The sequence below is a fragment of the Ranitomeya imitator genome, chromosome 1 (assembly GCF_032444005.1).
Source record: "Ranitomeya imitator isolate aRanImi1 chromosome 1, aRanImi1.pri, whole genome shotgun sequence".
In the NCBI taxonomy this organism is placed as follows: domain Eukaryota; kingdom Metazoa; phylum Chordata; class Amphibia; order Anura; family Dendrobatidae; genus Ranitomeya; species Ranitomeya imitator.
In genome coordinates, this window is record NC_091282.1 from 752,225,941 (window position 1) to 752,251,279 (window position 25,339).

Sequence of the window (25,339 nt, forward strand, 5' to 3'; positions counted from 1 at the left end):
ACCAGGGGACCTGCCTCAATTAACTCAGAGTTCACAAATAAGGTATCAGAAAAAAAAGATTTTTTAAAAATTTTTCTAAGCAGGACAACTTCTTTAATGGTTAACTCTACATCAGGTTACTGCAGAGACTGATGCCTTGTATACTCACCTTTTCCAATGACGGCCACAGAATCGTCAGCCAAGGGACTGTTCAAGTCATGGTCGTTATTATGTTGCTGGAAATTAGAGGCCGATGAGGTGATTCCTGCAGGTACATAAATATAAGAAGCAATTTACCTTTAATAAGCTTCTGGGATCCAGCCATCCACTGCCACGTATACAGCTGCCGAGACAGAAAACTGCTATTGGGACCCCACAACTTCACCTTTAATAGGTCTTGCTGCTCTCTGTAGATCTTTAGGCGGGTGTCTGGTAAAAGTGGGGGCGATCTCCTTAGGAACATTCTCGTCGGCCTCTGCGGTCCCATTCCTGTAATTCATCCGCTGCCCAATCACGGTCACCAGTTTATCATTGACTGCGGTTCCTACATCATAAAGTAAAGGGACAAAGGACGACGGAAGTCAGGAGAGAATACAATAAATGGTGGCCATACATTTCTACCTACTAGTCCTGATATCTGCAGGATGAGAAGCAGAATGTGTCAGAGGGTCGGGAGAATCCCACGGGACGACATTGTTCACATTGCGCAGAATAGAGTACACAACGTAAAACTCTTGACATGAATGGCGGAGCGGTAATCTCACACTTTACCGAGGTTTGTAATGTCAGCTCATTGACAGCCAAGGTGCTGTAGTGACCATTTACACAGGCGGTAACTCGAGTATACAGAAATATGATGCAAGTCATGTGCTAGGAATCTCCTCTGCAAAACACTGGTAATTCCTACTCTGAAAACACATCCACATCCCTAATGCCACCCATGGACACAGGCGCTATATAACACAAGAAAATGGGCACCGATTGTCCAGATCAGATCAATTCCACTTTCGCCCACCCCCTTACTGTGATGCAACTCACCCGGACAATTGCTAAACAGAGGAAATAATGGAATGCCCCTTTAAAAAAAAAAAAACCCTCAAAATCCTATGCCGGTTATATCTGTACTAGATGGTGGCCCGATTCTAACGCATCGGGTATTCTAGAATATGTATAGTAGTATATATCACAGGCCACATAGTATATAACACAGCCAACGCAGAATTTAAGTCCGCAAGGACCGGGTCCTCTCCCCTCTGTACCAGTCTGTCACTGTAAACCTGTTTACTGTAAACGATATCTATAACACTGTATGTAACCCCTTTCTCATGTACAGCACCATGGAATTAATGGTGCTATATAAATAAATAATAATAATAACATAGCCCATGCAGTATATAACACAGCCATGTAGTATATAACACAGCCACGTAGTATATTGCCCAGCCACGCAGTATATTGCACAGCCACGCAGTATATTGCACAGCCCACGTAGTATATAACACAGCCCACGTAGTATATAACACAGCCCACGTAGTATATAACACAGCCCACGTAGTATATAACACAGCCCACGTAGTATATAACACAGCCCACGTAGTATATAACACAGCCCACGTAGTATATAACACAGCCCACGTAGTATATAACACAGCCCACGTAGTATATAACACAGCCCACGTAGTATATAACACAGCCCACGTAGTATATAACACAGCCCACGTAGTATATAACACAGCCCACGTAGTATATAACACAGCCCACGTAGTATATAACACAGCCCACGTAGTATATTGCACAGCCACTCAGTATATTGCACAGCCACATAGTATATAACACAGGCCATGCAGTATATAACACAGGCCATGCAGTATATAACACAGGCCATGCAGTATATAACACAGGCCATGCAGTATATAACACAGGCCATGCAGTATATAACACAGGCCATGCAGTATATAACACAGGCCATGCAGTATATAACACAGGCCATGCAGTATATAACACAGGCCATGCAGTATATAACACAGGCCATGCAGTATATAACACAGGCCATGCAGTATATAACACAGGCCATGCAGTATATAACACAGGCCATGCAGTATATAACACAGGCCACGCAGTATATAACACAGCCCACGCAGTATATAGCAATTTTGCACCATATCCCTGTTAAAAAAAAAAGACTTAAAATAAAAAATAGTTATATACTCACCTTCCGGCAGCCCCAGATCCAGGCCAGGCGTTTAGCGATGCTCCTCGCGACGCTCCGGTCCCAAGAATGCATTGCGGCAATAACACGTGATGATGTAGCGGTCTCGCGAGACTGTTATGTCATCTCCGGTCATTGCCGAAATGCATTCTTGGGACCGGAGCATCGCGAGGAGCGGGAAAGGCACCGGTAGGTGAGAATATAATGTTTTGTTTTTAAATTATTTTTAAGATTATATGTTTTTACTATTAATGCTGCGTAGGCAGCATCAATAGTAAAAAGTTGGTCACACGGGGTTAATAGCAGCGTTAACGGACTGTGTTACACCGCGGTGTAACGTTGTCCGTTTAACGAACGGCTAAAACCCTATGTGGCCGCTGACTGGAGGGGAGTAGGGAGGGGGCACTGACTGGAGGGGAGTAGGGAGGGGCCAATTCACGGCCGGACTGTGCCCGTCGCTGATTGGTAGTGGCCAGCCGGCCGTGACCATTCAGAGACCCGGGATTTCTGCGACAGACAGACGGAAGTTAGAAACAGACGGAAGTACCCCGTAGGCAAAAAAAAAGAAAGAAAAAAAAAAGATAGATAGATATGCATGCAGCCTAAAACCAGCCAAGGAGGCCAAGCACTACAGGAGGCACAAGTCATGTCTCTAGGGGGTCCTCAGACTGGTCTGGTCATGTTAACCTGTTCCAGTTTAGGGGATCACACCTTGGGAAGCAGCATCCAGCTTCTTCACGGCATCTTTGTTCCGGGCAGAAAAGACTCTTGACGGCCGTAATTTTGAAACCAATGTCACATCCGACCTGAAATTGTAAGACAGAGAACATGTAACACAATGTCAGCAAATAAAGAATGAACATAATTACCCGGGAAGACAAGGAAATACAAGATTGTGCACCTGGGTCTCACCCTCTGTTCTGGGGTCTCGATATTGCATTCCGATGATCTGGCATGTCATGCCCCCAACTTACACATTTATTTAATGGGGTATTCCTATCTAGCGACTTTAAGCTGAGTTGCTCCGATTGGTTGATTTGGCTCAAAATGAGCTCTACTGATGTCAAATAAAAAGGTATGGTGGTCCCTTCATCACTTCTTGTACGCAACGGTCCTTGTGATTCCTCCTTTTGCAGGGAGCTGTGATGTAGCTACATGGAAATGAACGGCACAATGTGGTAGTTACCTGCACCACAGGTGGACAGGAGCAATGCTGTCAGAGATCATGGGGGTCCTACAAGTCAGCCCACCATCAATGAGTAATATGGCATATTCAATATGTCTTCCATAGTGTCCTGCTGCCAGAACTCCATGTGATCAGGTGGGGGGGGGGCACCTGTGATATACTGCAGTCCTCTGAGGACATACATATATCAGAATGGGTTAATGTTCCCTCAGTGACCCCATGTGTGGGGCTTATCCATCCACAGGTCAGTCAATTACTTGCAGTCACCACATTCCTCCAGTCCTGGTTACTAATTAACTCCTAATATTGCAAAAGTTCTGCAAATATCACACTTTTTTTTTCTTTTGCGAGAACGCCAGGATCAGTTTTGGAGTTTACTACACCCCTCCAAAACACATAGTGTGCGCTGTGGTGACAGCGTAGCGATGATGACATCATGATGCAAATATCTCTGCGTCTGTATGGTGCGGGTTCAGGAGCAGAGTGTGCTGCATACAGAGCAGGTGCCAGCCATGTTATACAGTCGGCACCTGCATCTTACAGCAGTGATCAAAGCCTTATTCACTTAAATACGGCTCACCAACTATGGCCGTGGCATTTAATTGGTGCAATTGAGTGACACGACTGCTCAGGGGCCCACTAGTCCCGTACCCTAGAGTGTGGGGTGCTGAGCAAGGAGCCTACTGAAGCCCCCTCTGCATTGCTGCCATCTTTGTACTCCCATGAAGGCCACCATAGGCTGAGTTTTGTAGCAGATTGTCATTTCTTCTATATACTGCAATATTTTCAGGTTGAAGTCTAGATTAGACTAGAAATAAAAGTAAAAAAATAAATAAAGTAAAAAAATGCTGGAATTGTCACTTTTTATATATATTTTGGAAACGTCAACTTGCTCTGAGAAAAAAATAAAACCGAGTCCTCATACGGCTTGTCATGCATCTCGGAGTAAAAATCAAAAACAACATTGAATAATTTACCTAATCAAATTCACTACTTATTACTCTGCTATAATCTGACAAGCAGTCGCCCGGATTATCTTCGAAGTTGAAGTAAAAGTTTTCATAAATGAGGGTGAACGTCACATAAAGGTCTAACGCTCTGAAACCAAAGGATTAAGCAGCTTAAAGTCACAAATCCCAGGGTGTAATTATCGGAGCGACGTGCCTGCAGCCCATCATTACAGCAAATAAACCAGTTCGTCATTACGTACCCAACTATTAGAGGAGGACACGCTGCCATTTACCTGTCAGTAGGGATCACTCGGCCGGGCTGATACTCGCCGTTCTGCCTCGTTTCAGCTGTATGGAGACACCATATGTCCATACAGTGGGACAGTTCGGAGGCATCTGCCCTGAACAGAGAGGTGGCCGGGCCTGTTCACATCAGGGCCTTGTTCTGGAGAAAGATTTGAGTGAGTCCCAGTAGTGGCATGCATGCCCATCGGACAAGTATGGCATCTCCTGCAGATGTACCATAAAGGCTGTAGGTGAACGAGCCCTTAAAGGGAACCTGTCACCCCGTTTTTTGAGATTGAGCTATAAATACTGTTAAATAGGGCCTGCGCTGTGCGTTACTATAGTGTATGTAGTGTACCCTGATTCCCCATGTATGCTGAGAAATACATTACCAAAGTCGCCGTTTTCGCCTGTCAATCAGGCTGGTCTGGTCAGGTGGGCGTGTTCACAGCACTCTTTTCTTCCCCAGCTTTCCGTTGGTGGCGTAGTGGTGTGCGCATGTCCAGAGTTCCGACTTCCCTGCGCCCACGTGAAGACACAGCGCACGATCTGCGCTGTAATCCCCCTTGCATCGGTGGGGGCGGCCATCTTCCTGGGGCCGCGCGTGCGCAGATGGAGTACTCTGCTGCACGGGGCTTCAGGAAAATGGCCGCGGGATGCCGCGCGTGCGCACAAGAGATCGCGGCGGCCATTTTCCCAAAGCCGAGTTTGCATCTCGGCTTTGGGAAAATGGCCGCCGCGATCTCTAATGCGCACGCGCGGCATCCCGCGGCCATTTTCCTGAAGCCCCGTGCAGCAGAGCACTCCATCTGCGCACGCGCGGCCCCAGGAAGATGGCCGCCCCCACCGATGCAAGGGATTACAGCGCAGATCGCGCGCTGTGTCTTCACGTGGGCGCAGGGAAGTCGGAACTCTGGACATGCGCACACCACTACGCCACCAACGGAAAGCTGGGGAAGAAAAGAGCGCTGTGAACACGCCCACCTGACCAGACCAGCCTGATTGACAGGCGAAAACGGCGACTTTGGTAATGTATTTCTCAGCATACATGGGGAATCAGGGTACACTACATACACTATAGTAACGCACAGCGCAGGCCCTATTTAACAGTTTTTATAGCTCAATCTGAAAAAACGGGGTGACAGGTTCCCTTTAAAGTAAATGCGAAGAGTCCCAGGTGAATAACGCAAGCTAACTACAGCATCTGCTCACCTCGCCAATGTCATCTATGCCCCTAAAGTAAGCGGAGAGTGACAAACCAAGGAAAGGGAGAGTGCTGCTAATCAGTGCAACCAATCACCGACATGACCAGCTGCCGGAGGCTCTTACTACATTTTTCCTGCGTGCGGCCAGGAGCTACAGCAGCATCCCTGTGCGCGGCCAGGAGCTACAGCGGCGTCCCTGCGCGCGGCCAGGAGCTACAGCGGCATCACAACACCTGGAAAACGCACAAGATGGCATCCCACTACCGAAAGTAATCAAGTCACAGAGAGAATTAATACAATGATGTCACAGGGTGGGGCTAATAAATACTGACCTCACAGGAGGTTATTGCACAGTGATGTCACAGGGCGGGGGTAATAAACACTATGACATGAGAAGAAAAGGTAATTGCACACAGTGATGTCACAGGGCGGGGCAAACACACTTGCACACAGTGATGTCACATTACATTAATGATGCCCACAGTTATTGCAAACCAAGTAAAGCTCCAGTTTGTGAGGAGCCGGATGTCCCGCAGCCTTACTCACATTTTCTTCAGTTGCGGGGGAGGTGACAGAGGTGAATGCTGGGACTCGCGGCTATAGACCCCACTCTCACTGTAACACCCGCTAATAGGCGAAGACGTTGAAGACGGAGAATCCATATTCAGGTCTATTTTCATGGAGTCCGGGCTCTCTAGGTCTGACAGGCTGCCGCCCATCTTGGCCCGCTTCCTCGCTGCGCTGTTCCGTACGTTTCTAAGTGAACTTTCCATCTGCATATTGAGAACAGCAATAAGAAAACAAAATCACAGGCAGATAATATAGGGGATGAATCGGGTCTGTATCACTGGACCCCATCAAGAAGCCAAAGCAGAGCGCATCTCACACTGGAGGACCTGACACATCCACATTTAGTCGGCACCATGTAATGCTTCTCTTCCCCTGTGGGGGTGCTGCAGATATACATACAATTGACTTCTTCCCGGCAGCGGGTCACCGCACATCTGCTTAAAGGGGTTTTCCAGTTCTGAAAACCATTGTTCTTGCATAAAAATTAAATAAAACACAAAAAAATGCACTTTACTCCCCCTCTCTGGGTCCAGCGCCGTTTCATCCCTGCTGCTCCTGGAGTCTGTTATTGTGAGCAGCACTGACTTCACATCAACAGCGCTGCAGCCAATCACTGTGCGCACAAGCAGCTGACCTCCCAATATTGTCTGCACTGCAGACAATCACAGACAACCAGGAACAGACGCAGGGACTTTGCAATGGACCCGGGAAAGGTGAGTAAAGCCCAGTGCTATTCAGAACAAACTGCACATGGGGACAGAGGTTTTCCAAGACTAGAATCCCTTTTAAGACTGCAAAAGGACTTTCGCCATGACACAGGCAGCACAGCAAAGATGGCTGTATGCCACTGAGTAATGCAATGGAGTCACAGTGACAAGCAAGGCAACATGACTAATACAGAGGAGTAGTAAAAAGCCAACAACCTCTAGTGTAAATCCATCATGACCGCACCATGGAGGTGCACAGCGAGGTGGAACCATAGACTTAAAAAGGGATTGTCCAGAATTAGAAACGCTTGACTGTCTTCTTCGAAAAAACAGCGCCACCTCTGCGTACAGGTTGTGTGTGCTATTGCAGCTCAGTACCACTCATTACGTTGGAGCTTAACTGCAATACCACACACAGACTATATACGGAAGATGATTGGGGAGGGCGTTTTTTATTTTTGGGAATAAGTGATCCACGTCTTCCTAATCCTGGACCAGTAACATAGCGGGCTCTATGCAGGAGGCTCACGGAAATAGTAACTGAGGGGGCATAGAGACACATCCTGGCAACAAAACACAAACCTCTTCACGGTCGTCTTCATCCCCTAGACTTAGATCCAAGAGGTCCAGTGCGAGGCTTTCCTCCTCTCCGCTCTTGGCGAGGGCTTTGGGGTTACTCCAGACATAGCTGCCAGACACAGAACTGATCTCCGGTAAGGACTTGGTCCCTTTAGTGATCGGAGGGACGGGTTTGGACTTATTAAGGTCTTTCCCTCCTGATGGGAGTCGCACGATGGACGCCTTCAGTGGAATGGGAGCCTCCTCTTTACCTGGGGAAAGGATGCACAGCGGATTTAATTTCCTCAGGATTGAATTTTAGCTATAGCTCCACAGTAGGGAGAACAGACATGGCAGCCATGCAGGAATATAGAAGGAAACGGAGTCATGACAAAAGAAGAAGCCGGTGGTCACAAGGATCCGTGCCCCCCCCTGACTGTGCACCTTAAATACTGAGGTCAGAAATCCACAGCAGCATTTAAGGGAGCTGATGTGTGGCCCGGTGGGTTACATTTCTAGCAGCTGTAACCCTTTCATTACAGGCCTCTGCTGGCACATGGTGTTCTTTTTGACCCCTATAATTAAGGAGCAGAAGTGTCAGGGAGTAAGCAAGTAGCTGAGGGCACATTCATCACAGCTAATACCCCCCCAAGCTGCAGACAAAAACTTCCTACCAGCACCTTGAGTGAGATGGGAAAGAGTGAGCCGTCCCCCTGCTGAACACAAACTACATCAGGGCCCAGTGTTGTAGCTCCAGGGCCTCAGTGTGAAATGCTGCATTTTTTCAGAAAAAAAAAAAAAAACACACACAAAAAACAAGCAAAACGAACAGCAAAGAAAGGCATACATACAAAAAAAAGCAAAAAAAAAAAGCTGAAAAACACTGTGCAAATCTACCCATAGGGCATGTTTGCACGAGCCATAAACTCGGACAACTTTCCAGATGTCTGAACCCGGCCGTGTCCAAAAGAAATCATCTACAGGCAGGCGCAGGAGGCCATGTCTATTGCATACACTACTCTGGTCTGGAAACATTCTTTTTTCATGTTTTCCAGGGTTATCTCGTGTGGAATATCGCCCACATGCGCTGGCTACAATAGGTCCGTCACACACGTGCACCGGAAACACGCTGGTCTGCAGCATCATGGCTGAGACTTTACTTTATCTTGTGTAGAAAGCCTTCCCAGTTACTGGAGAGAGGGATTGGTCTTCTGCAGCGGGTCAGATTGGCCACCGCAGATTCACCCCTCTGGATGCAGAAATAGCACCACTCGCATGATCAGGCTGCATCTGGTACTGCGGTTTTCACTCATGTAAATAAAAAAACTGATTTAAAAAAAAAAAAAAAAAAACGGAACAGAAGAAAAATTTAGTCATTACCGGACGCGGTCGACTGGGGGTTAGGCTGGATACTGTAGTCAGCGGGCATTTGGTGGACAGAGTTTCTGGTTTTTGCCGTTGGGGTTTTCACAATGGGCGTGTGATGGACATCGAAGATGGAGGAAGGCTGCAAGAAGGAAAGACAAGATAGATCAAAGAGGAGGACAAAAGAAGGCCAAACCAATATTCCCATCGCTCATTAGTTTTTGCTGTAAATTAATAAAATTTCAGTAAAAAAATAAAATAAAAATTGTGACATTTGAATGAGCCCTTACAGAAAAGATGAAGAGCAATCAGCTTATATTTAATAGTGGGAGCAAAATTGATGTCACCAGATCCAGAGTCTGAGTGTAAAGGAGCACGCTGCCATTCACCGATAGCAGTCATACAGGTGTCATAGGGTCCTAACAATTCAAGGTTTCTTACCATCATGCAATCACTTACTGCTGTTACACAGCAGCCAAACCTGCAGTGTAAAGCACAGGGGACAAACTGAACAGCAAAGGAACTAAATGAGACAGGTGAGATAAATGAGACAGGTGAGGCATTTCAGAGCAGCGCCGACGACTAAAGGAGTTAAAGGGGATGCACAGGACATGGCTGCTTCCTATTACCAAGAGCACTACATCGGACCACATGTTGTGCCCGATATTACAGCTGAGCGATGGTCACCAGTGTGCACTGCCGCAGATTTCTCGGCTGCAAAAAATTATATTTAAAAGGGATATTTCTATTGTGACAAGTTAACATCTCAACTCTCTATTGAAGTCTAAGAATATTGTGGGAATCCCGAGTGGGCAAGCAGATGTCAGTGGAGCCCAGTTTTCGTGACAGGTGCGATATCACAAAGGTGCAGTTCGTAACCTTTCATTCATAGCCTGTGGAAGGCGAGAACTTGCTATAATAGGAATATCCCTTTAAATATAAATTGAGACCTCACCTTTCCATTGACGAGCATGGAGATTGCAGCAGGGGTCCACCAGCAGGACCACTTTTTAATTTCAGGCAAAGTCCCCCATGATCTTACTTCTGCATTATGACCCCCAAAGTCCACACACCCCTGCATGAGGTAACATGATGCGGTACGGGGCAATTAGGATTATACACCCAGTCCAAAAATGAGTCTTAATGAGCCGCTATGTAATTAAGAGTAATCTTGGCAGGATCGGCATGTGAACAAGTTCTTATCAGTGGCGTCCTGGTAACATCACACCTCCTCTACTTACACAGAGTAAACTCGGGCCAGACAATGGGATCGGCACATGGAGTATTTAACTAGAGCAAACAGGAATGACAGGCGGGCAGACAGAGGATCTGACATCAAGAACATTCATTGTGCCCCGGATAAAAAGGCTCACGCCGATCACACATGCACCTGGTTACGAACTGCTGCCATATAATGGCGGGGGCAAGTGATAATATTAGGAGAAGGGATTATGGGACATGGTGTTCCTGGACTGAGCAGCACAGCCATCATAATAGGGCATTATTCCATACTGATATATGCAGGATCAGCGGGGTCTGACCAATGGGACCCCCTTAAATGCCAGAACAAGAACCTGTCACTTTGCTCTGCCATTTCTGGCACTGCTGTACACTATGCGCCAGGGAGCCTCCCCACCGATGCATCAACTTTTTAAGACATTGCTGGAGATGGTAAAGGAGGGGGTCCCATCCCATTTTGGGTTATTGGTGGAGGTTTAGGTATTCATATCCAATGAACAGATAGGTAATGCTTCTGCCTGCAAGACTTCCCCTCCTTAAGGTACTGTTCATATATACACTGCTCACAAAAACAAAAGGGAACACTTAAACAACAGAATATAACTCCAAGTAGATCAAACTTCTGTGAAATCAAACTGTCCAGTTAGGAAGCAACACTGATTGACAATCAATTTCACATGCTGTTGTGCAAATGGAATAGACAATAGATAAAAATTATTGGCAATTATCAAGACACACTCAATAAAAGAGTGGTTCTGCAGGTGGGGACCACGGACCACATCTCAATGCTTTCTGCTGATGTTTTGGTCACTTTTGAATGTTGGTTGTACTTTCACACTCATGGTAGCATGAGACGGACTCTACAACCCACACAAGCAGCTCAGGTAGTACAGCTCATCCAGGATGGCACATCAATGCGAGCTGTGGCAAGAAGGTTTGCTGTGTCTGTCAGCGTAGTGTTCAGAGGCTGGAGGCGCTACCAGGAGACAGGCAAGTACACCAGGAGACGTGGAGGGGGCCGTAGGAGGGAAACAACCCAGCAGCAGGACCACTACCTCAGACTTTGTGCAAGGAGGAACAGGAGGAGCACTGCCAGAGCCCTGCAAAATGACATCCAGTAGGCCACAAATGTACATGTGTCTGCACAAACGGTTAGAAACCGACTCCATGAGGATGGTCTGAGTGCCCGACGTCCACAGATGGGGGTTGTGCTCGCAGCCCAACACCGTGCAGGACGCTGTTGTGAATTCTGTTGTCGGGCTCCCTCCTGTGGTCATGAATGGTACTTCGGCTGGTTCTGTCCATGGACTTCATCTGGTGGGTGTTTCTGAGTTTCCTTCCACAGGTGACGAGATTAATTCGTTAGCTGCTGCTCTATTTAACTCCACTTAGATCTTTGCTCCAGGCCACCTGTCAATGTTCCAGTATTGGTTTAGTTCACTCCTGGATCGTTCTAGTGACCTGTCTTCCCAGCCGAAGCTAAGTTCCAGCTTGTATTTCTTTGGTTTGCTATTTTTCTGTCCAGCTTGCTTTGTTTATTGTTGTCTTGCTTGCTGGAAGCTCTGGGACGCAGAGGGAGCGCCTCCGCACTGTGAGTTGGTGCGGAGGGTCTTTTTGCGCCCTCTGCGTGGTCTTTTTGTAGGTTTTTGTGCTGATCGCAAAGTAACCTTTCCGATCCTCGGTCTGTTCAGTAAGTCGGGCCTCACTTTGCTAAATCTATTTAATCTCTGTGTTTGTATTTTCATCTTACTCGCAGTCATATGTGGGGGGCTGCCTTTTCCTTTGGGGAATTTCTCTGAGGCAAGGTAGGCTTTATTTTTCTATCTTCATGGCTAGTTTCTTAGGCTGTGCCGAGTTGCATAGGGAGCGTTAGGTGCAATCCACGGCTATTTCTAGTGTGTTTGATAGGATTAGGGATTGCGGTCAGCAGAGTTCCCACGTCCCAGAACTCGTCCTTTATTATCAGTAACTATCAGGTCATTCCGTGTGCTCTTAACCACCAGGTCCTTATTGTCCTGACCACCAGGTCATAACAGTACAGGTGGCCCAAAGTACTAATGCATCTCAATAGAGGGATAAGAGAAGTTCTGAGACCATTTTTTTTCTTTGCAGTGTGTTTTGTCTCTTTTTTCCCCTTTACCTCTGGGTGGTTCAGGACACTGGTGTAAACATGGACATTCAAGGTCTGTCCTCTTGGATGGATAATCTCACTACAAGGGTACAAAACATTCAAGATTTTGTGGTTCAGAATCCGATGTCTGAGCCTAGGATTCCAATTCCTGATTTGTTTTTGGTGATAGATCTAAGTTCTTGAATTTCAAAAATAATTGTAAATTATTTCTTGCCTTGAAACCTCGCTCCTCAGGTGACCCTGCTCAACAAGTAAAGATCATTATTTCTTTGTTACGTGGTGACCCTCAAGACTGGGCATTTTCCCTTGCGCCAGGAGATCCGGCATTGCGTGATGTTGATGCGTTTTTCCTGGCACTTGGATTGCTTTATGACGAACCTGATTCAGTGGTTCAGGCAGAGAAAATCTTGTTGGCTCTGTGTCAGGGTCAGGATGAAGCGGAGATATATTGTCAGAAGTTTAGAAAGTGGTCTGTGCTCACTCAGTGGAATGAATGTGCCCTGGCAGCAATCTTCAGAAAGGGTCTCTCTGAAGCCCTTAAGGATGTCATGGTGGGGTTTCCCATGCCTGCTGGTCTGAATGAGTCTATGTCCTTGGCCATTCAGATCGATCGACGCTTGCGTGAGCGTAAAGCTGTGCACCATTTGGCGGTACTATCTGAGCATGGGCCTGAGCCTATGCAATGTGATAGGACTTTGACCAGAGCCGAACGGCAAGAACACAGACGTCGGAATGGGCTATGTTTTTACTGTGGTGATTCCACTCATGCTGTCTCCGTTTGTCCTAAGCACACTAAGCGGTTCGCTAGGTCTGCCACCATTGGTACGGTACAGTCTAAATTTCTATTGTCTGTTACTCTGATTTGCTCTTTGTCATCCTATTCTGTTATGGCATTTGTGGATTCAGGCGCTGCCCTGAATTTGATGGACTTGGAGTATGCTAGGCGCTGTGGTTTTTTCTTGGAGCCCTTGCAGTATCCTATTCCATTGAGAGGAATTGATGCTACGCCTTTGGCCAAGAATAAGCCTCAGTACTGGACCCAATTGACCATGTGCATGGCTCTAGCACATCAGGAGGATATCCGCTTTCTGGTGTTGCATAATCTGCATGATGTGGTCGTTTTGGGGTTGCCATGGCTACAGGTTAATAATCCAGTATTGGACTGGAAATCTATGTCTGTGTCCAGCTGGGGTTGCCAGGGGGTACATGATGATGTTGGTAATCGTGAGTTGTTGGCCATGAAGTGGGCATTCGAGGAGTGGCGTCATTGGCTGGAAGGAGCCAAGCATCGCGTGGTGGTCTTGACAGATCACAAGAATTTGACTTATCTTGAGTCTGCCAAACGGTTGAATCCGAGACAGGCTCGATGGTCGTTATTTTTCTCCCGTTTTGATTTTGTGGTTTCGTACCTTCCGGGCTCTAAGAATGTGAAGGCTGATGCCCTGTCAAGGAGTTTTGTGCCTGACTCTCCGGGTGTTCCTGAGCCGGCGGGTATTCTCAAAGAGGGGGTAATTTTGTCTGCCATCTCCCCTGATTTGCGGCGGGTGCTGCAAAAATTTCAGGCTGATAGACCTGACCGTTGCCCAGCGGAGAAACTGTTTGTCCCTGATAGATGGACTAGTAGAGTTATCTCAGATTCATTGTTCAGTGTTGGCTGGGCATCCTGGAATCTTTGGCACCAGAGATTTGGTGGCTAGATCCTTCTGGTGGCCGTCTTTGTCACGGGATGTGCGTTCTTTTGTGCAGTCCTGTGGGACTTGTGCTCGGGCTAAGCCCTGCTGTTCTCGTGCCAGTTCGGCTACTTTGGTTTCGCCGTTTTTCTGCAATTCTGGTTTCCATCCTCGTTTCTCTTCAGGGCAGGTTGAGTCTTCGGACTGTCCTGGTGTAGATACTGTGGTGGATAGGTTGCAGCAGAATTGGACTCATGTGGTGGACAATTTGACATTGTCCCAAGAGAAGGCTCAACGTTTCGCTAACCGCTGGCGCTGTGTGGGTCCCCGACTTCGTGTTGGGGATGTGGTTTGGTTGTCGTCTCGTTATGTTCCTATGAAGGTTTCCTCTCCTAAGTTTAAGCCTCGTTTCATTGGTCCGTATAAGATTTCTGAGGTTATCAATCCTGTGTCATTTCGTTTGGCCCTTCCTGCTTCTTTTGCCATCCATAATGTGTTCCATAGGTCGTTATTGCGGAGATACGTGGCGCCTGTGGTTCCATCCGTTGATCCTCCTGCCCCTGTGTTGGTTGAGGGGGAGTTGGAGTATGTGGTGGAGAAGATTTTGGATTCTCGTGTTTCGAGACGGAAACTCCAGTACCTGGTCAAGTGGAAGGGTTATGGTCAGGAAGATAATTCCTGGGTTTTTGCCTCTGATGTTCATGCTGCCGATCTGGTTCGTGCCTTTCATTTGGCTCATCCTGGTCGGCCTGGGGGCTCTGGTGAGGGTTCGGTGACCCCTCCTCAAGGGGGGGGGGGGGGTACTGTTGTGAATTCTGTTGTCGGGCTCTCTCCTGTGGTCATGAATGGTACTTCGGCTGGTTCTGTCCATGGACTTCATCTGGTGGGTGTTTCTGAGTTTCCTTCCACAGGTGACGAGATTAATTCGTTAGCTGCTGCTCTATTTAACTCCACTTAGATCTTTGCTCCAGGCCACCTGTCAATGTTCCAGTATTGGTTTAGTTCACTCCTGGATCGTTCTAGTGACCTGTCTTCCCAGCCGAAGCTAAGTTCCAGCTTGTATTTCTTTGGTTTGCTATTTTTCTGTCCAGCTTGCTTTGTTTATTGTGGTCTTGCTTGCTGGAAGCTCTGGGACGCAGAGGGAGCGCCTCTTTTTGAGGTCTTTTTGCGCCCTCTGCGTGGTCTTTTTGTAGGTTTTTGTGCTGATCGCAAAGTAACCTTTCCTATCCTCGGTCTGTTCAGTAAGTCGGGCCTCACTTTGCTAAATCTATTTCATCTCTGTGTTTGTATTTTCATCTTACTCACAGTCATTATATGTGGGGGGCTCCCTTTTCCTTTGGGGAATTTCTCTGAGGCAAGGTAGGCTTTATTTTTCTATCTTCAGGGCTAGCTAGTTTCTTAGGCTGTGCCGAGTTGCATAGGGAGCATTAGGCGCAATCCACGGTTATTTCTAGTGTGTTTGATAGGATTAGGGATTGCGGTCAGCAGAGTTCCCACGTCCCAGAGCTCGTCCTTTATTATCAGTAACTATCAGGTCATTCCGTGTGCTCTTAACCACCAGGTCCATTATTGTCCTGACCACCAGGTCATAACAGGACGCTTGGCATTTGCCACAGAACACCAGGATTGGCAAATTCACCACTGGCACCCTGTGCTCTTCATAGATGAAAGCAGGTTCACACTGAGCACGTGACAGACATGACAGAGTCTGGAGACGCCGTGGAGAGCGATCTGCTGCCTGCAACATCCTTCAGCATGATCGGTTTGACAGTGGGTCAGTAAAGGTGTGGGGTGGCATTTCTTTGGAGGGCCGCACAGCCCTCCATGTGCTCGCCAGAGGTAGCCTGACTGCCATTAGGTACCGTGATGAGATCCTCAGACCCCTTGTGAGACCATATGCTGGTGCGGTTGGCCCTGGGTTCTTCCTAATGCAGGACAATGCCAGACCTCATGTGGCTGGAGTATGTCAGCAGTTCCTGCAAGATGAAGGCATTGAAGCTGGCCCAACCATTCCCCAGACCTGAATCCGATAGAACACATCTGGGACATCATGTCTTGCACCATCTACCAACGTCACGTTGCACCTCAGACTGTCCATGAGTTGGCGGATGCTTTAGTCCAGGTCTTGGAGGAGATCCCTCAGGAGACCATCTGCCGCCTCATCAGGAGCATGCCCAGGCATTGTAGGGAGGTCATATACAGGCACGTGGAGGTCACACACACTACTGAGCATCATTTCCTTGTCTTGAGGCATTTCCACTGAAGTTGGATCAGCCCGTAACTTCATTTTCCACTTTAATTTTGAGCATCATTCCAACTCCAGACCTCCGTGGGATATTAGGTACCGTGGGCAGCACTCACTGCAGCGCTGGAGTCCTGGGTTCAATTCCCACCAAGGACAACATCTGCAAGGAGTCTCTATGTTCTCCCTGTGTTTGCGTGGTTTTCCTCGGGGTTCTCCGGTTTCCTCCCACTTTACAAAGACATACCGATAGGGAATTTAGACTGTGAGTCCCATCGGGGACAGCGATGATAATGTACGTAAAGCGCTGCAGAATATGATAGCGCTATATAAAAATAAAGATTAATATTATTTACATTGATAATTTTTAGGTTTTATTGTTCTCAACACATTCCACTATGTAATGAATAAAGATTTACAACTGGAATATTTCATTCAGTGATATCTAGGATGTGGGATTTTAGTGTTCCCTTTATTTTTTTGAGCAGTTTAGTTTCATGCCAGCACATATGTAAACTTTTAAAATAAGGCCCCGCAATGTATGCAGAATGGGGGGCCAACCTGCACCTTGCAAGCAAAGAAGGGGGAACTTATCTGAGGACCCCAGACAACCTCCTGTACAAACATCAGAGCCCACAAATATCGGAGAATGAAAAAGTGCCGCCAACCAGCGTAAGGACTCTTCATACTACCATATTATCTACAGAAATTATTTTGTTTTGGATGATCCGGCTCTTATACTCAGAAGCCGAACAGCAAAGAGCTTATGATCAGTGATCAACAGTAATCTGTAAAGGGAACCTGTTGTAAATGGTCAATTTCCCTGTAGCGTCACCACAGGAAAAATCAAGTACTGCACCATTCCTATTTAAAATCAACAGTCTGGCCAAGCAATCAGCAGGTCCTCCAGAGAAATAAGTGGACTTAAAAGCCAAGCAATGGACTAGAGATGTCCCTTCTCCTACTAATTCTTTAATAGACCAGACAGCCCCTTTAAGTCATAATCAGCACGCATGCAGAGAGCCAATACCAATCGTTTATTCAGAGTGGTGCGTGCCCCCCCCCCCTTTTTTTCTTTACCAAGGTATTGATCTTGTACAGTCATGGCCAAAAGTATTGACACCCCTGCAATTCTGTCAGATAATACTCATTTTCTTCCTGAAAATGATTGCAAACACAAATTATTTGGTATTATTATCTTCATTTAATTTGTCTTAAATGAAAAAACACAAAGTATTGTCCTAAAGCCAAATTGGATATAATTCCACACCAAACATAAAAAAGGGGGTAGACAAAAGTATTGGCAATGTTCGAAAAATCATGTGATGCTTCTCTAATTTGTGTAATTAACAGCACCTGTAACTTACCTGTGGCACCTAACAGGTGTTGGCAATAACTAAATCACACTTGCAGCCAGTTGACATGGATTAAAGTTGACTCAACCTCTGCCCTGTGTCCTTGTGTATACCACATTGAGCATGGATAAAAGAAAGAAGACCAAAGAACTGTCTGAGGACTTGAGAAACCAAATTGTGAGGAAGCATGAGCAATCTCAAGGCTACAAGTCCATCTCCAAAGACCTTAATGTTCCTGTGTCTACCGTGCGCAGTGTCATCAAGAAGTATAAAGTGGACGAAAAAGAAAAATTGACAAGAGATTTCAACGCACGATTGTGCGGATGTTGGATAAAGAACCTCGACTAACATCCAAACAAGTTCAAGCTGCCCTGCAGTCCGAGTGTACAACAGTGTCAACCCGTACTATCCGTCGGCGTCTGAATGAAAAGGGACTGTATGGTAGGAGACCCAGGAAGACCCCACTTCTTACCCCGAGACATAAAAAAGCCAGGCTGGAGTTTGCCAAATCTTACCTGAAAAAGCCTAAAACGTTTTGGAAGAATGTTCTCTGGTCAGATGAGACAAAAGTAGAGCTTTTTGGGCAAAGGCATCAACAGAGTTTACAAGAGAAAAAAAGAGGCATTCAAAGAAAAGAACACGATCCCTACAGTCAAACATGGCGGAGGTTCCCTGATGTTTTGGGGTTGTTTTGCTGCCTCTGGCACTGGACTGCTTGACCATGTGCATGGCATTATGAAGTCTGAAGACTACCAACAAATTTTGCAGCATAATGTAGGGCCCAGTGTAAGAAATCTGGGTCTCCCTCAGAGGTCATGGGTCTTCCAGCAGGACAATGACCCAAAACACACTTCAAAAAGCACTAGAAAATGGTTTGAGAGAAAGCACTGGAGACTTCTAACGTGGCCAGCAATAAGTCCAGACCTGAATAACATAGAACACCTGTGGAGAGATCTAAAAATGGCAGTTTGGAGAAGGCACCCTTCAAATATCAGGGACCTGGAGCAGTTTGCCAAAGAAGAATGGTCTAAAATTCCAGCAGAGCTTTGTAAGAAACTCATTGATGGTTACCGGAAGCGGTTGGTCGCAGTTATTTTGGCTAATTGTTGTGCAACCAAGTATTAGGCTGAGGGTGCCAATACTTTTGTCAGGCCCATTTTGGGAGTTTTGTGTGAAATGATCAATGTTTTCCTTTTTGCTTCATTCTCTTTTGTGGTTTTTTCATTTAAGACAAATTAAATGAAGATAATACCAAATAATTTGTGTTTGCAATCATTTTCAGGAAGAAAATGAGTATTATCTGACAGAATTGCAGGGGTGTCAATACTTTTGCCCATGACTGTACCTAGTGTATAATTTGACGCTTGTGTCAGTACACGTAAACTTTCTGCATGATTCGGCCCGATCCCCCCAGGTACTCGCAGACTATTCCAACATTGCGCAATGCAGATTGGCAAAGAGCAAGAAAACTTCTACAAGTGGAGAATAAGATATTTCACCCGGGGAAGAGTTGCACAGTGACGCCTGTCGTCCCCACGATACAACCCCTCATCCCATTGCTTTACTTTCCTGAGTCCTTAAAAGGGGTTTTGAGTCCCAAACCAAACAGACTAGCTGGTCTGTAAATAGTTAAACATAAGACACTTGGCCGTACAAGTCAAGGTATACGTAGCGGTCATAACATAGGAGCAGGATACTAGATAAAATAATCTTGAAGACACCCCCCCAATGCTGGAGGTTGATAAGTAAAATTGAGTCCAATGGGTGTATATATCTTTGCACACAATTATATTGCTCTATTGATTTCAAAGAAAAAAATTAAACTGAAGCAACTGTGCAAATAAATAGCCATGTTACATGACGTCACGTCATTAGTCAAACACTAAGTACATTGGCATGTAAAAAAGTTTTTTTTTTGCTTTTCTTCTAGCACCAAATGTCCGTGTCCATCATGGGTTTCCCCACCAGATGGTCCCGAGAACAGCATTACGGTCTTCAATGCAGCAAGAGTTGGAAGGGGAATGTGAGCTTTCAGCAGAGTTTCATAGGAGGACCATGACTGCAGTGACCGTTGCCCTTCAGTAGCCGCTGGCTGCTGTGGCATCTTACCAGAATCACACTGTGGGGGCACGACGGTAGCCGATACAGAGACACAACGGCAGTTGCTGCGTACCGAGCGGGCTAAGCTCCCGAGCACGCTCCATAAAGCACACTCCCTATGTATGGTGGATTTTGGGAAGGGGCCAAAATAAAAATCTGACCTGGCATTGCCAATTGTCGGGGCACAGAGTTTTGGTTTCTACTAAGAATCCCTCTTAATTAGTGCAATTATAAAGTGTCACTCAGGTGGTCTCCAACCTGGTGGCAAACAGTGGAAGGTGGGGGCCTGTATGATCCACTCCTGGTGTCAGTAGTCTGCATGACATCACCTGATACTGAAACCTTACCCCGATTTCTGTGTCGGTAACAGAACACAAGGACGGGCCATTCTCTAGCGTCACCAGTTACCGTAGGCTCCGCTGCTTAATTGCACTACGACGTGGTTTCCAAGGATCGATCGGGCGATTACCAAGGAATTTATAGATCATCCATACAATGGCCTCTTCATCACATATAACATCAGAGCACAAGTCGAAGCCCCACGACAGCCGGAGGTGCTGACCAGTCAGTCTACTGATATGCCCCCTCCCTTTCAGCACTTGTTTCCCATCTTATTATTATGCTTTAATTTGGCCTGACTCTGCAGAGCATCTTAAGTCACCTGATACTATTATAGAATTAAAGGGAACCTATCGTCACATATACAACCCCCGTAACACTGCATATGATGCCAATTGGTCGCTCTTGATGTCGCTTCCTGAAACATCCCTCGTGCCATAAAAGAAAGAGTAAAGTTATGAAGTAGTATGTGCTACCTGTGAAGAGTCAAGTTAAGCCCTTACTTAACAGACTTCGCATTGGACAGACATTTTATTACAAGAGAGCTGCATCAGATGCAAGTTCAATGGTGGCTGGATCTCTGCTTCCTCTGCCCTAGATGCACACGCCAAAAACAACAGGATTAAATCAGTCATAAACTGACTTTCTGGAGAAAAAAAAAAAAAAAAAAAATCAGCGGTTTCCCCCTTTTTAGGCTACATTCACATTTGCGTTCTGCCAGGCTGCGTCGGGCGCAGCCGCGGCGACGCATGCGCCCCTATATTTAACATGGGGGCGCATGGACATGCGTTTGCATGCGTTTTGCGATGCATGCGTCTTTTTTGCCGCAAGCGTTAGGGCGCAGAGGACGCAGCAAGATGCATTTTTTTCGCGTCCAAAATCCGGCAAAAAAAGGACGCATGCGTCGCAAAACTATGCGTTTTGCATGCGTTCTTGTTTGCGTTGTGCGTTGCGTCGCCGACGCAGCCCCGCACAACGCAAATGTGAACGTAGCCTTATTGGAAGGTAAGGTGAACACCCCAGTTATACATAAGTGGTCCCTGCTTTTCTAGATCTCTATGGGGGTCTTCAGCAATCTCAGAAACTGTACTGGCATATAGACTGCCATAGTGAATAAGCCTGACAAATTTACAAGGACCAGGAAAGTAAAACTTCTAGGGTGGAAAAAGCAGCTTCTTTTTGAGCAAACACACCATTTTGCCTTTTTTTTTTCTTTTATTTCCCGTGGGGTCATATTGAAAAGAAAGGTAGACACTTCAGTGGTCTTCACCAGTCTGCACGGAAATGTAGATTCATTTTTTTTTCTTTTTTAATTCCTGGACTCCCGAATATCTTAAAGAAATTTAATAAGAACGCAAAAAGGAGAATTTTACTTGGAAAATGTAGAGTGCCGAGAATAAGCAGGAGTAATTCTCCTTAGGGTCATCGCTAAAAATACACCTACGGCATAAGAAACCACGCCAGTCACATATGTACCCATTGCGTGATGAATGAGGGAACCCAACGGAGAGAAAACATGAAATCAACATGACATATACATACAAAGGTACCTTCTCCGAAGTCGGAGTTCCAGGAAACACATCAAAGACTCCTGGGTCCTGATTTTCCCATGGGAACTTATTTTTTCCTTTGCCAGCGCTCAACATTCGACGAGATACAGGATCAATGTGAGGGGCGCCTCCTCTCCCACCCTGATCTGCAGTTTGGTAATGTCCGCTTTGCACCCGATTCCCAGTTAGGAGCCAGTCCGTGTCTGCCCCGGGCAGGTGATGAGTCACTCTGATCTGGGCAGATGATGGAAAAGGAAGGGCATACTCCACTAAACCTTGAGGGGTAATCCTAGGGAGGGTCTTACGTGCCAATCGGGCCTGAACCGCGTTCATTAATCCATCCCCATCTTCTCGTAGTTCTACTTCATCCACAGCTTTCAGTAGGCTGCTTTTTCCAGGGCCCATAGAGGCAGCCAAGACGGCGAAGGCTTCCAGGGCAGCATGGCGGACTTTCCTCTTGCTGTCGATTAAACAGGGCGCAATCTCACAAGCTATTGACGGTAAGTTGAAATCCTCGCTTGGATACGTCAGTAGGGACACAATGCAAATATTCACCACCTCTTCCCTCACCCGGGAGTTTTTGTTTTTAAGGTTTTCTAGCAGTACCGTAACCACCTTGTAGGGTCCAGCCACCTTCATGAGTCTCATATATATCTTCATATACTCCTGTTTGATCTTACCGTCCCCGAGGAGCTTCACTGTGGAGGAAACGATGAGTCTGAGGAACTCCTTAACGCCCTGACCGAGGTTAAGAACGAAGCAGTTGAGAACGTCTAAAGTGACCAGGACGACAGTGAAGTTGCTGTCATTGAGCAGCGTGCATAAAAAGCTGATGAACCCGACCACATTGGAATGGGACATTGAACTGAAGTCGAAATCCTGAATGAGGTACTTCAGTTCTTCGATAGCGCGGGTCCTAGACTTATAGTCCTTCAAGTCAAGAAGCCTGGACTGCAGCTCCTTTGGGATCACGCCACAGCTGAGGTTGCTGTCACCTACAGATATACAGGTCCTGTCTTGAGGAGGACTCGTTATAACCTCGTTGTTTCTCGTACGAGAATGCGGCCGGCTGTGAGACCGAGTCCTCTGGATAACCGGTTCCGAATTATCAAGAGTTTGAGATCGCCTCCTTCCAGATCCACTTCGCAGGTGTGAGATTTCCCCGTTGTTGGTAAAGGGCGCCACACGGGGCATGTGGACCTCCATATTTTCACTAGACATAGGTGGGAGATCTCTGCTATCGGAAAACGTCATTCTCTACATGATGGATGATGATGATGCTGGAAAAAGAGGTTGCCTCGTGGAACACCTCCAAGTTTGATCCGATTGGTGGTGTTGGCTTTTGGCACCCGCTGATCTATAGAAATCATATTGCGTAGGAAAAGGTAGACACGTGGATGGAAACCCTACAGTCTGGTGCCGTAGCCACTAGCCGGCTTCTTGTTCTTCCTCACACATGCTGAAGAGAAGGCTGAAAGAAGAAGAAAAAGTTACGGTAGGTTAAAATATCTACCTTGAGAGGACTTTGCTGCGGAGCCATGCGCACAGGCGGACGCCTCCCCCCCTCTCCCCGCGCGGAGCCATGCGCACAGGCGGACGCCCCCCCTCCCCGCACGGAGCCATGCGCACAGGCGGACGCCCCCCCCCTCCCCGCGCGGAGCCATGCGCACAGGCGGACGCCCCCCCTCCCCGCACGGAGCCATGCGCACAGGCGGAAGCCCCCCCCCCTCCCCGCGCGGAGCCATGTGCACAGGCGGAAGCCCCCCCCCCCTCCCCGCGCGGAGCCATGCGCACAGGCGGACGCCCCCCCTCCCCGCACGGAGCCATGCGCACAGGCGGAAGCCCCCCCCCCTCCCCGCGCGGAGCCATGTGCACAGGCGGAAGCCCCCCCCCCTCCCCGCGCGGAGCCATGCGCACAGGCGGACGCCCCCCCCTCTCCCCGCGCGGAGCCATGCGCACAGGCGGACGCCCCTCTGTAAACATTACACCTGCATTACACACACCCCTTGATATATAGACATACCTCCACACACGGTGAGCACACCACACACCAGTGCTTGGCTGTAACAGAAGCCCATATACCCCGCTCTGCTATGTACCGGCTCCGTGCTGCTCCCGGACTGTGCCGTACAGCCGCCTGCCCCTGCCGTCAGCACTGCCCACAGACAGCTCCCACCCCCTGCCCTCCCCGCCTCACACTAGATGCGCCTCTTGTGTTGCCGGTTGCTCTGGACGGAGGTAATCAGCTGACCCGTGACGTCAGCGTACTACAGGGAGGCGGAGGAGCCAGTCTTCCTCCGTGCGCGTTTTCAGTACGCGCCATCTCCTGTACTGTGTGCGCTGCTCCGTGCACATGAGTTTACAGTGCAGCCAGTGAGCAGTACCTGGCTGCGATCTGCCAGGAGGCCTCCACAGGTATCTACGGGCTCCCATGGCTGCAGTGTCTCCGGCCTTGTCTCCCATAAAACACGATTGGGTCGGCAATTGCATCACCCTTAACCCCTTAGGTTGCCGTCACACTAGCAGTAGTTGGTCAGTATTTTTCATCAGTATTTGTAGCCAAAACCAGGAGTGGAACAATCGGAGGAAAAGTCTAATAGAAACATATGCACCACTCCTGTATTTATCACCCACACCCAATGGCCGCTCTATACTCCCCGCTGTCAGTTGCCGGCGCCCGCTCCCCGGCGCTCCGCTCCCCACAGTCAGTGTCCCCGGCGCTCCGCTCCCCGCAATGAGTGTCCCCGGCGCTCCGCTCCCCGCAGTCAGTGTCCCCGGCGCTCCGCTCCCCACAGTCAGTGTCCCCGGCGCTCCGCTCCCCGCAGTGAGTGTCCCCGGTGCTCCGCTCCCTGCAGTCAGTATCCCCGGCACTCCGCTCCCCACAGTCAGTGTCCCCGGTGCTCCGCTCCCCGCAGTCAGTATCCCCGGCACTCCGCTCCCCACAGTCAGTGTCCCCGGCGCTCCGCTCCCCGCAGTGAGTGTCCCCGGTGCTCCGCTCCCTGCAGTCAGTATCCCCGGCACTCCGCTCCCCACAGTCAGTGTCCCCGGCGCTCCGCTCCCCGCAGTGAGTGTCCCCGGTGCTCCGCTCCCTGCAGTCAGTATCCCCGGCACTCCGCTCCCCGCAGTCAGTGTCCCCGGTGCTCCGCTCCCCGCAGTCAGTATCCCCGGCACTCCGCTCCCCACAGTCAGTGTCCCCGGCGCTCCGCTCCCCGCAGTCAGTGTCCCCGGCACGCCGCTCCCCACAGTCAGTGTCCCCGGCGCTCCGCTCCACGCAGTCAGTGTCCCCGGCGCTCCGCTGCTTACTCCCCGCAGTCAGTGTCCCCGGCGCTCCGCTGCTTACTCCCCGCAGTCAGTGTCCCCGGCCCCTGCTCCATACTCCCCTCCGGTCACCGCTAACACAGGGTTAATGCCGGCGGTAACGCATTCAGTTACTGCCGCTATTAACCCTGTGTGTCCCCAACCTTTTACTATTGATGCTGCCTATGCGGCATCAATAGTAAAAGAAAGTAATGTTAAAAATAGTACAAAAACAAAAAACCTGCTATACTCATCCTCCGTTGTCCGCTGAGCCGCTCGCGCCTGCCGCCATCTTCCTTTCCCAGTGATGCTTTGCGAAATTACCCATAAGACCTAGCGGTCTCGCGAGACCGCTAAGGCCGGCGTCACACATGCGAGTTTTACGGACGTAAGAGCGCAGAA

The 25,339-nt window shown here is 48.2% G+C and overlaps 1 protein-coding gene across 1 annotated transcript in view; it reads right to left on the reverse strand.

Moving 5' to 3' along the window:
• TOGARAM1 (TOG array regulator of axonemal microtubules 1) overlaps window positions 1-23,870 on the reverse strand; it is a 40,206-nt gene extending 16,336 nt beyond the window's left edge. The window contains exons 1-8 of the mRNA XM_069734850.1: window positions 23,664-23,870; window positions 21,641-23,111; window positions 9,030-9,156; window positions 7,674-7,921; window positions 6,361-6,587; window positions 2,900-2,994; window positions 365-523; window positions 149-244 (exon numbers count right to left, since the gene is read on the reverse strand). Of these exons, the coding sequence (XP_069590951.1) occupies window positions 149-244; window positions 365-523; window positions 2,900-2,994; window positions 6,361-6,587; window positions 7,674-7,921; window positions 9,030-9,156; window positions 21,641-22,894 (2,206 nt within the window). The 5' untranslated portion in view covers window positions 22,895-23,111; window positions 23,664-23,870. The remainder of the gene's footprint in view (window positions 1-148; window positions 245-364; window positions 524-2,899; window positions 2,995-6,360; window positions 6,588-7,673; window positions 7,922-9,029; window positions 9,157-21,640; window positions 23,112-23,663) is intronic.
• Between the last annotated feature and the right edge of the window lie 1,469 nt (window positions 23,871-25,339).